The sequence below is a fragment of the Oncorhynchus masou genome, chromosome 29 (assembly GCF_036934945.1).
Source record: "Oncorhynchus masou masou isolate Uvic2021 chromosome 29, UVic_Omas_1.1, whole genome shotgun sequence".
NCBI lineage: Eukaryota > Metazoa > Chordata > Actinopteri > Salmoniformes > Salmonidae > Oncorhynchus > Oncorhynchus masou.
Window position 1 is genome coordinate 36,996,911 of NC_088240.1, and position 11,511 is coordinate 37,008,421.

Genomic DNA, 11,511 nt, shown 5'->3' on the forward strand with positions numbered 1-11,511 from the left:
TATGTTGCGTCTTCCTGCAGAGGCGGGAGGCTCCGAGAAGTTCTGCTATGAGAAGCTCAATACAGAGGGAACAGAGAAGGGAAACTGTGGGAAGGATGGAGAGAAATGGCTCCAGTGCAGCAAGCAGTGAGTTGAACATGATACCAAATATACACTGTACACTGTAGTTGTGCACTATGCCAGAACAAACATTCAAGTGTCGCTGTATCTGTTCTACATCAATGTAGTACTCACAAAGTATCAGTGTTCCCTTAGCTCTAACTCTCCCTGACTCTCTGCCTGCAGCGATGTGTTCTGTGGGTCCCTGCTGTGCAGCAACATAGGACGCAACCCCCGCATCGGGATGATGAAGGGAGACATCACCCCCACCTCCTTCAACCATCAGGGCAGGCTAGTGGACTGCAGGTGAAGACAACCGTCTCACCTCACATGTCAACACACAGAGACAACAGCCACGGATACTCTCTGACCTCTCTCCTATGGCACCCTCTCTCTATCTCTCGCTCTCTGTCTCTCTCGCTCTCTCTCTCTCCCTCCACAGTGGTGGCCATGTTCTTTTGGACGATGAGACTGATTTAGGCTATGTGGAGGACGGGACGCCCTGTGGGCCGTCCATGATGTGCCTTGACCGCAAGTGTCTGCCCATCCAGTCCCTCAACATGAGCGCCTGCCCAAGCGGGCCCAACAGCCAGGTGTGCTCAGCCCACGGGGTAAGTCCAGGGAGCTGCTTAACCCTCTAGGTGTACCCATACGAGCCCAGACGATTACCGCAACATTGAATGCTCTATTATTAGCCATCAGTGTCCACAACGGTGTCTCCAGTGACAATGTCAATTAAGTGACATATTCACTACAATGTCAACAAGCGTGTAAAATCTCATCCCCAGCATGCGGTAACCATTGAACCTGGGACGTATTCACTTGTTATGGAGCATAGGTTAATGAAGTCCTCCCTGCCCGCCTCTCTTGCTCCCTCTATCATACCTGGCCAGGTGTGTAACAATGAGGCGACGTGCACCTGTGACACGACATGGGCGGGGACAGACTGCAGCATGCCCGACCCCCCCAAGGAGCCTGCACCCGCAGAAGATGAAGGACCAAAGGGTTTGTTTCCATCTAGTTTTCAGAGCGTCCCTATCTCCTGTCCGTGATAGACTAAAATATAACGTCCTTTCTTGAGTACGGTCAGTCCATTGTGTTTTGTATCACATTGAAAGTAGATTTGTTAATATGTCAGTTATTATCAAGTACCCTCTTCTGTCTAAAGATCAACGCTACATGTCACAGAACATTTGCACATGTCAATGTGATTGAAAGGTCATTCAAGATGGCGCTGGCTTTTAACTACTGTGCCTTTTAGTTCCTGTTTGTCTGTTTTTTAATTTCTAATTGTTTTTAAATAGTTTTTTTTATTGCTGTTTTTATTGGTTTACTTTTATTGCTCTTATTGTTTTACTACCATGTTTTATTGTGTTATTTTATTGTTTTTTTTAAAGTGCTAATTGTAACAGCACTTTAAGCTGCTATTGCTTGTATGAAAGGTGCTAAACAAATCAAGTTTATTATTACCATTAATATTGTTATAATAACATGGAACAGGTACACAGATACGTCTAATGATTCCCAGGAGAATAGAGAAAGATGTTTTAGCTGAGGCCTCTAGCTGCTAATATCACCATGCATCACAGATATAGAGAGCCTGTTGAACATAAACACATAGTCATGTCTGAGTATTTCTATTGGCTGTTATAAGTCAGTGGATTTCCTAGGGCTTTCGACAGCAGGTGGAGGGGAGGCGGAATGGACAGTTGCCAAGGGAACCGCATCACTCTACCCATGTTACTGAAGCAGAACAGAAGCCTGCTGTTTGTTGTGACCAGGTGGTAATAATGATAATGCTCCTTTTCCCTCTGCGCAGTGAGCGTGGCAACTAACAGGCTGATAGGGGCAGTAGCAGGGACCATTCTGGCCCTGGGGGTGATTTTTGGAGGCACGGGGTGGGGAGTAGAGTAAGCATCTTTATCCGTTTCCACAGCTCTTCCTCTCATTGTGGTGCCTCAGTGTGCTGGCTGAGGGTCTCGTGACCCGGCCTGAGCCCGTGTGTGCGTCCTGGTGGCTTTGTCTCGTGTTGGTGGTGACCATATAAATGTCATGTGATTGGATGTTTCAGTGTCATGTGATTGATCGATGGATTCCCCTTATCCCGCAATTTCCTGTTGTTACCCCAATATTATTAGTCTCCCTCTTCCTCTTTTTTTCCTCTTCTTCTTCTTCCTCTCCTTCTTCTTCCTCTTCTTCCAATTACTCGTCATGTGGCTCCTCTTCTGATCCTCTCCTTTCTGGGGCATGTGGGGCATGGAGATAGACCCCAGTCAAGGGAAGTGATTCGCAGTGAGATAGCCTGTCTTTCAGTGGTGGGCTGTGTGGTGACTGGGACTCCCAAATAGTGCCATGTGGTCATTTTCTACGATTCAAATCCTCATATAGATCATCATAGACAGAACCTTTACGTAACCTGTCATCGGAAGCTAATGTAGGTTAGGGTGAGACTGTAGCTAGGTACATGCCACCATAAAGGAGTAAAACAACTCAGTTTAAGATGATACAGTAAGAGAGAGGTCTATGGTCTCCTGTGGTTTGCTGTGTGCTAACCACCATGTTTATCGGGACCATTGCTCTGCCCAACTTTTCAACTTAGTGGTCTGTCTTTTCAGAACCTCCGCCCGTAGACAATAGACAATAGGGTCCCTGAAATGTAGACTTGACCTTTGAATTTACAAGCAAAGTGCTACATCACATTCACGATCACTACTACCATGGTAACATTATTGTAGGAGGGCCTGATGAGCATGCAAAAAATATACCACAGACGTAATCAGTCAGTTCAATGGGTATTCTCATGCTATGTGTTCTTGTTCTTAACATCTGTGTAAGATCATCCATGTGTAGAGAAATGCCATACGTGAGGCGCTCATTGTCTTTCTCCCCCATAACCCTTCGCAGGTCCTAGTGCCACCAATCTTATAATAGGCTCCATCGCCGGAGCCATCCTGGTAGCTGCCATAGTGCTGGGGGGGACTGGATGGGGCTTTAAGTAAGCAACACGCCGCATGTCTCTCCTACCGTGACTCTGGCATCCCTGCTGCTGCTTATAGACACCAGGGTTTGAGCTCCTGCTACAGAATATAGACCCAAGGGGACACACAAACATACCTGATACGTACGTCAGGTCAACCACACATAGACTTACATAGTAAGCCGTGAACACACACTTAACATAGACATATTTAAAGTAATCTTGCCTGTGCTCATGATACTTAACATTGTCTTAAAGTAACTGTCCAAGTGAAAATCTCTCTTTTAAAAGTTAATATTCTGCTAACTCATACCCAAATAATGTTGTTGACTCATTTTATACTCGTATTTTTGGCCAAAGCATAAATTGGAGGGGAAAAAAACACTTAAAAAACCCCACTTCAAACTTGTATCTCAAACAGAGCATTTAAAAAATGCTTGCTATTTCCTCATAGAGGATGATGTCATCCTCCTGAGGAGGCTCAGCTGGCCAATCAATAGACTACTCGCATTAATATTTTTTATGACCAGTATACGCCCACACTATTCGAACACAGAAAATATGTTTTTTAACAGTACAAATGGAAAGAAAACTATTGAACACATATGTCATAGAAATCTGGAAACATTGGACAGTTACTTTAATAAAGGTCCACATTCAGTAATATAGGGTGATTATCATAGAGATTATGTTGGAGAGGTGGTGGGCATCTGTGCGTCTGTGGCAGAACCTCAAACTGATAAGACGGGCACAGCTCAAAGCTTGACGTGCATGTTCAATACAGTTACTAAACCTGCTGGTTAGGGCGGAAGGTAGCCTAGCGGTTAGATTGTTGGGCCAGTAACAGAAAGGTTGCTGGTTTGAATACCTGAGCCGTTAAGGTGAAACATCTGTTGATGTGTCCTTGAGCAAGGCACTTAAACCTAATTTGCTCCAGGGGTGCTGTACTACGATGGTTGACCCTGTAAAACAGCACATTTCACTGCACCTATCTGGCGTATGTGACAATATAACATATATTATTTTTTATATAACATTTTATATATATAACATATATTATTCCATTTAGTCTATGGATTAAGACTATACCTCCTTTACACATACTCTTCCAGATTGTACATGTCTACACTGAGCATCCCAAACATTAGGAACACCTTCCTAATATTAACTTGCATCCCCCCAAGCTGTTGAGTGTGAAAAACCCAGCAGCATTGCAGTTCTTGACACAAACCGGCACCTACTACCATACCACGTTCAAAGGCACTCAAATATTTTGTCTTGCCCATTCACCCTCTGAATGGCACGCACACAATCCATGTCTCAATTGTCTCAAGGCTTAATTATCCTTCTTTAACCTGTCTCCTCCCCTTCATCTACACTGATTGAAGTGGATTTGAAGTGAAATGAATCAATAAGCAATCATAGCTTTCACCTGGATGCACCTGGTCAGTCTATGTCATGAAAAGAGCAGGTGTTCATAATGTTTTTTACACTCAGTGTATATACACAATATTTAATTAGGGTAAAAACGCTGTTTGGCTTTTATTGTCATTAATCTTGTCATGGAGGCAGCTCTGCAGAGTGGTCACTAGCGTGACATCAATAAGGGATCATAGCTTTCACCGGGATTCACCTGGACAGTCTATGTTATGGAAAGAGCAGGTGTTCTTAATGTTTTGTGTACTCAGTGTAAAATACATAGCCAGCTAGTTTACTGTGTGATGCAGTATGCTATGTTCCCTAATTTGAGAAATCAAGTGCCAATCGCTCGCTAGTAAGCCTGCTGTCTCAAGCAACAGGAGTGTTACACACCCTAAATCTAAAGAAGGAAAAATAAGGAGTTGATAAGTGTTATACTGCAGCCACCAAAGCATGCCAGTTAGCAACGCATCATGTTTCTCACCCCAAAAAATATTTCTGCATGTAGACTTGGTTGACTTGGAGAAGGTCAGTTCATTGCACAAAGGCTGAGCCCAACTCAGGATGACATGCTCCTGGGTTACCATACACTTATCACTACCATAATCTTTTTCTCAATCTGGTACGAGGGTTCAAGGGTGAGAGTTTAAGCGGAAGTGGTGAGAGAGAAGCCAGGGCCATATTGTTGGCCGCAGCCTTTGTGCCATGGCTGGCCACACCCACCTGGATGGCCAGGCTCCGCCCTAGAGCAGAGCAGGACTCCTGGACCCGCCCACACCAGCTGCCATTGCTGCCTGCTTCACAGACCTGGTACAGACACGGCGCATTGAGCTGCATGACCCACCACGCACATCAATAGTGCCACCTCCCACTGGCCTACTATTGAAACAGGTGCATGACAGACTGCTAGAAGCCCCACATCAAGCCACATTACGGGGAGGTTATGCATAACTCTCCTGTTGGTGTTATCTTGTTGTTGGTGTTGTTGTCGTTGTTGTTGTTGATGTGCTGTTGTTGTCTCCTCTTTCCCCCTTTAATAGAGTACATTTTTGTTGGCTCTCTCTCTCCCCCCAGATGGTAATGTTTTGAATGGAACTAATATATTTTCCTGTCAGAGATGGTAATGAGAGATTCGTGTCCTATCCTTGTCCTTGTGTTTTGGAAAGCTAACTGTATGCCACATGGACTAGCACAGCCTCTTCTCATTGCCTCCAGCACCATATTATGGTTGCACATTTGAAACACAAAATGGATGTCATTACAATGCAGAAGAATTGACTCATAGGTCAATCGGAAAGACTTAACGACAGCATTACACATACCAATAGTGAACATATCAAATCAATCTAGGGGGGATCTAGTGACCTCACTGAAGCGCGTAGCTGCAGGGAGCGGTCCAGTGCGAAAGGAACAGATATGGCTCCTGTTGTCTAAGAGATGAGTGTGGCTGCTTCTCCACGGTGCACTGACTGTACCACCATCATCAGTAATATACCATGTATTGATCCCTGTCTTCTTTCCCCAACTCTCCCCTGAACGCGAAGAAATGTGAAGAAGCGACGGTACGACCCCAACGCCAGTGCCATATAAGGCCGGAGGAGAGGTCGAAGGGCACAGAGGGATCCTCTGGACTGCACTTACAGCTGCTGATTTTTGGCATTAGATTTACTTGAAAAAGAAATAGAGGACAATTTAACAAATTCCATCTTAGTCATGTAGAAATGCAGCCTTCTTCAACCCCACCCACCTAACAACCCCATCCTGATCTCTAGAGCCACAGAACTCCTCTCCTTTTCCTTTCATCATTAGTGCCAGTGCACAGGCGTTCAGGCGGAACTCACACCATTATATTCTCTCACCAGGCATGATTTCCCGCACAGAGCGTGCAGCTCGCTGGCTCTGGCATGAGGGGCCCTCGCTAAAGGACTTTGCATGGCTACCAAAGCTATGAACGACACACAGCAAATCAACAAACAAAAAAAAGAAGAGAGAAATCACTACTGAATCGTCAAATGGAGGAGAATAGCCTCATTAAAAAACAAACCCGGTGGTACCCTGAACAGGCTCCTCCTCCTTAGGTCACCACAATGAGAGGAAGAGGGCTGCATGCTAGAACCCAAATGGGAAATGCAGACCACATTCAATAAATTGAAGCATATATCGGGCAACATTGTACATAAAAGAGGAGAACGAGTTCAGATTCTGAATTATAACATATCATTTTACACTGACACACTCTGCTTCTGTTTTATCTTTAAGCATGTTGTATAGCGGGTGTTTTTGGCAATGTTAATGAAAAACAGTAACGCAATTATGATTTGGGCCAAAATGCTATGGATAACCAGACAATGTCATAGTCTGTCTATTAGGTGTTACCACGCGCTACATTCTGTATTTATCCAATATAGAGGTCAAGGGTCAGGTTCAGTATACACAGTACAGATGAGAGGTCAGATTTAGGAGTCTACATGTATCTTCTCTAGAGGTCAGGGGCACAGCGATGGTGACAGAAAGAATGATCGCAGAATATGCAGTCTATGACTGACGTCATGGGGTTCCTTAAGTACTTCCAGTAGTGACTCAAAAGCCAAAGAATCAATCACGTGGAATGTTTGGATGTTGTCGCACACAGAGCACTTTCCCCTTTGTCTGCAGTCTGTGTGCCTCTCTCTCCCAGTGCTGCAGACAGGCATGCAGTGTGTCCCTGCAGATTAGTCCCAACTGTGTTACCAGGTGGTGTCACTATTTAACAGTCCTCATCAACACCCACTATACTGGCTAGCTTGGCGCTCTCCATAAACTCTTGCTAGAAATCAAGTTCAGCTCTACTGGTACGCTGCATGCATTCACACTATAGTGGGCTTATAATTCTATAAGGGAGTCCCAAAAATCTGCAAGCTAAAATACGCTACAAAAGATAGGTGCATGTCAACAAACAAAACATTTAACTTTCATTTCTATGCAAAGAAAGATATTGCACAAACTTATGGGTTATTAAATGTAATAATGATATCAGTATAAACATGGAACAAAAACCTTTGCGAATCAGACAACCTTTTGTATTCGGCCACTCCCACATCTCGTTTCATTTAGCTTCAAAGTACTGAACTAAAGAATGGAAAAGCATAATTGAATTCATATGTCCAAGTGAAAAGAACATCCTTTTACGTTCGTGGAATCAAAGGAAAATGTTATTTTTGTGTGTTTTTCCACCAATCTAAGATGACATTTCTAATCTGACATACTGTATGTGCCGAGGCCTCAACAGGTTACTTTTCCAGGACTTTAGTTTCCAGCCCAGCTGACAGACAGACAGTTGGTGTGTTCCAGGTGCTGCCATAGCACTGGCATTGTGTAAACCTCCATATTAGTCATCATCTCGTGTCCCTATCAACACTGCATCATGTACAGTTGGACCGACGAATAAACTACTGAAGTATTTTATCCAAGTGCCTCTGTCTTTCTTTTGGGCCTTAGAACTGTAGAACTGTGCTTAAAGGTCCAGTGCAGTCAAAATGTGATTTTTCCTGTGCTTTACATATATTTACACACTATGAGGTTGGGAATAAAAAGGTTAAATTGTGAAAATGATGATAATGTTGTTTTAGTGTAAGAGCTGTTTGAAAAGACCGGCAGAAATGTAAGCCTGATTTGGTGGGATGGAGTTTTGGCCTGCCTGACGACATCACCAGGCGGTATAATTTATTAGATCAATAACAACCCCATTAAGCTCGTCCAATTAGGCTCCTTACTCAGACCACTCCCAGACAGTCCCAGCACAATGATTGCATGAGAAATTGCTCTTTGCTAAGAAGCAATTATTTTTCATTTTGACCATTTCAATTTTTTTAATAACAGTAAGGTACTTAATTGTTACCCAGAAATGTTTTGATATTGGGATAAAAACAGCTGCATTGGGCCTTTAAATAATGCAGTCAAGCTATAAAAGTGCAGTAGAGAATGAATACGAGGTTAGAGCATGTTGTGCTGTGCTTGAGTCAGTATATTAATCCATCATGTGATACTGACCACCTCCTGTTCTCAGACGTGTGTGATATGAACTTTGAGCGTACTATAAACATGTAGGTGGGCCCTGTGTCACGAAGAGATCGAGTCATCAGCCAGGAAGTGCAGCTCAAACTCAAACGAAATAAAGTCCTCCAAAGTGTTGAAGCTTTTGTCACATATGTACAGTGTAACAAAACCTTTCCAAATGTTTATACCATCTAATGAATAATGATTCCTAAACTTCCTGCCTATAATCACTCTAACATTATGATTTGAACTTTAATATTCCCAATTTTGCTAAGGTGATTGCTTCCTTTAATTGAAAGACAATTCTATTGTCTTATCCTGTCAAAACACCAGAGAGAGAAAAGGTGGAGCTTCCATCATAAAACCTCTCTTAAGGTGTCATTAGAAGGATGAATGACTTGGTGGCAGCCCACCGCAGCCCACTTATCTATGGCTTCTCACTAAGGCTGCAATTAACTCCCAGATCACGCATGCATGTGGCATTTCACTAAAAGCATCGGCACACGGCTTTACGTAGCACGCCAGTACTCCCGTGTGTTTCGTCTGCACTGCAACCGGAAATAAGGACTTTCCAAGTTGACCCAGAGTCAGATCTCCTGCTGTCTTCCTTTCCGTGACTCTTCAGCTTGAATGAAGCTGGGCTGTACTCATGGCTGTGCAGCAGTCTGACTCATTCACTCAGGAATATATGGTTATACCCGAACTGCTTGAAATAGGATTGTAGTTATCCCTGAGATGTGATTTAGGATAAGCAAATTCTCCTAGAAGTTCTGTAAGAAATTCTGATATCTGAATAAAGTAAAGGTTCTTTGCACAAGGTTGCAAATAGAGGAGATCCCCCAAAATGTTGGGGGGATTTAAACAACCAATTGTTTCATTATGAATAGGGTCCGTTTTTACTAACCTATGACCTACTCAGTAAACATTTATCATGCAACAGAAAAGAATCAACCAAATAGCCTGTTTCATGAACATGTGTTTACTTGCTTACACCTGGACTTGCTTTCTTACCAATAAATATGTCTGATAATATCTCTGAAAGGTTTAGTCACAGTTCCTGTTGTTTTGTTAATACCAGCTTTAACCACAGACCAGAGGCCTAATCCAAGGTTGTTCATAAAACCACCTTTTCAGTTCTTGACAAAGTTTATTCAGATGAATTATTAATATATTAATGAAATATTATAGTTTTTATTTATTATGTTTTTTATAGGGGATTTAAAAACAAAGGAACAGATTGATGCACTGCCAAAGAGGAAGGTCTAGGTTATAGCCTCTGTGGACATGAAAGAACCCTCCCTCCAGTGTAAAATTCCTGAAGAATGATGTGTAACAATGTACATTTCAATTCACATTTTATGCAAATGATGAATCCGTCCAATAGAAATCAGCATGTGACAGTCAGACAGTGTTCAATCACTTCCATTGGAACGCTAATAAACTATTTGGCCGTCCCCCTTAGATAGACTGACGTACTGTATTTGAGAGCAAACAGATGCGCATCTAAACATCGAGGGCTGCACAAACTACATCCCTCTACAAAAGGTAAGTCTCTGTTTTGCACCTGTTGTATTTTACAAGCTTTTTCATGTAGATTTAATCTACACCCGAAATTAGAACGTTTTGTTTGAGAAATATTTGTTGCCAGGTTAGTCTTGCAAAATGTACTTTATTCGAAATAAAGCAGTTTAAAATAAAAGCTTAGTAGGCCTTTCACTTTTATGATATTTCCTCACACAACAGTTATATGCCTATTTTTCATCAATATTTGGCATGTTATTTATTTAAAAAAATCATAATTCAAAATAGAGTGCCTGATATTTGTTCGGAACATATTACTTTATTTGTATTTTATGGAAAAATAACTATGTTTTAATCTTTAACATTTCAAGGAAATAGTTTATTCTGAGAACATGTAAATTCCTATGGGCTATCTTTAACAATAGCCTAATTCAAATATCCATTCTGAAAACAGAATGCAGGGATACCATTATGTTTGATTAGAGACAAAGTCGTTTTGGTGAATATTGGCGTTGTTCATGTTTTACCAACACTTACATTCTGTCTCAACACAGATGGATACTACAATCCTCAACATGTTTCTGGCTACAGTGCTGCTCATGGGCTGTGTATGTGTGATGCCTCTCCAAGGTCAGAAGCCAGGACAGGTGGACCCCCTGACTCTGAGCAGGGCATCACAGTGCTGGACCTCCTCCTCAGAGCTCCTGCTGGAGATGCGCTCCCCGAGGATCGCTGACACCGTGCCTGCCTTCTGGGACCTGATGGGGTTCCTCAAGTCGTCAGACAACAGGAAGCACAGTGCTCTATTCTGGGACCTGGCCCAGGTCTTCTGGGACATCTATGTGGATTGTGTCCTGTCCCGGACCCATGGACTGGGGAGGCGGCAGCTAACTTGGCCCCATGAGCAGATCACTGCAACGCGCTCACTCGTCACTGACAGTAAGTACCTGTCTCTGACACTTTTCTCTCCAGTTTACAGTTTGGGCGTGGATACTTTTTTAAGGAGCCGAGTTAGGCTCTGTCTGTGTGTACAGGATACATTTTCTATTGCAACTGATATCAAGGCTGATCTGGTGCCATGATTAGAACAAAGAAGTAGCCGATAAACGTGTGTTGTGAGATAACGACTGCTACCTTGTGTGTTGCTGTACATATCATTGATTTAGTCAATTGCAAGTCACTGTTAAAAGATAATTATGATGAGATGATGGGATCTGATCTGTACACATAACCATGCTTAAATCTCTGAATGAAACATATTCACCACTAGTAATGAATCGTTTTTTTTCTGACTTTATCTTGTAGAATCTTTTGTTCAGGACTCACAGACTAACGCCTCCAAACTGAAGGAGTCATCTCAGGGATGGCTAAAGATCCAGGTCCAGCACTTTGGACCAGGCATTTTAAATCACATCACTCGCACCAGGGGGATCAAGAGTAGATCTATTCTTTAACCACAC

The 11,511-nt window shown here is 42.8% G+C and overlaps 2 protein-coding genes across 4 annotated transcripts in view; both read left to right on the plus strand.

The window, feature by feature from the left end:
* Positions 1-7,939, plus strand: part of LOC135519468 (disintegrin and metalloproteinase domain-containing protein 23-like) — a 36,652-nt gene extending 28,713 nt beyond the window's left edge. Inside the window, exons 21-27 of one of the 3 annotated variants that reach the window (XR_010452293.1) lie at positions 21-126; positions 286-405; positions 542-710; positions 993-1,104; positions 3,004-3,094; positions 5,125-5,386; positions 6,040-7,939. Coding sequence is in view for 1 of the 3 variants with exons in the window: in XM_064944702.1 (XP_064800774.1) it covers positions 21-126; positions 286-405; positions 542-710; positions 993-1,104; positions 3,004-3,094; positions 6,040-6,085 (644 nt within the window). In the remaining 2 variants the exon portion in view is untranslated. The remainder of the gene's footprint in view (positions 1-20; positions 127-285; positions 406-541; positions 711-992; positions 1,105-3,003; positions 3,095-5,124; positions 5,387-6,039) is intronic. The other 2 variants (XR_010452294.1, XM_064944702.1) reach the window with 2 other exon arrangements.
* A 2,666-nt stretch (positions 7,940-10,605) lies between these two features.
* Positions 10,606-11,505, plus strand: LOC135519586 (protein FAM237A-like). The gene is made up of 2 exons (XM_064944826.1): positions 10,606-10,990; positions 11,357-11,505. The coding sequence occupies exons 1-2, from the start codon at positions 10,606-10,608 to the stop codon at positions 11,503-11,505; spliced, it is 534 nt and encodes a 177-aa protein (XP_064800898.1).
* The last annotated feature ends 6 nt before the right edge of the window (positions 11,506-11,511 follow it).

Bases quoted from the DNA above. Each gene is read 5' to 3' on its own strand.
- LOC135519586 (XM_064944826.1), top strand. From the start codon at position 10,606: ATGGATACTACAATCCTCAACATGTTTCTGGCTACAGTGCTGCTCATG. The intron at 10,991-11,356 runs GTAAGTACCTGT...TTTATCTTGTAG, and splicing joins GCGCTCACTCGTCACTGACA to AATCTTTTGTTCAGGACTCA.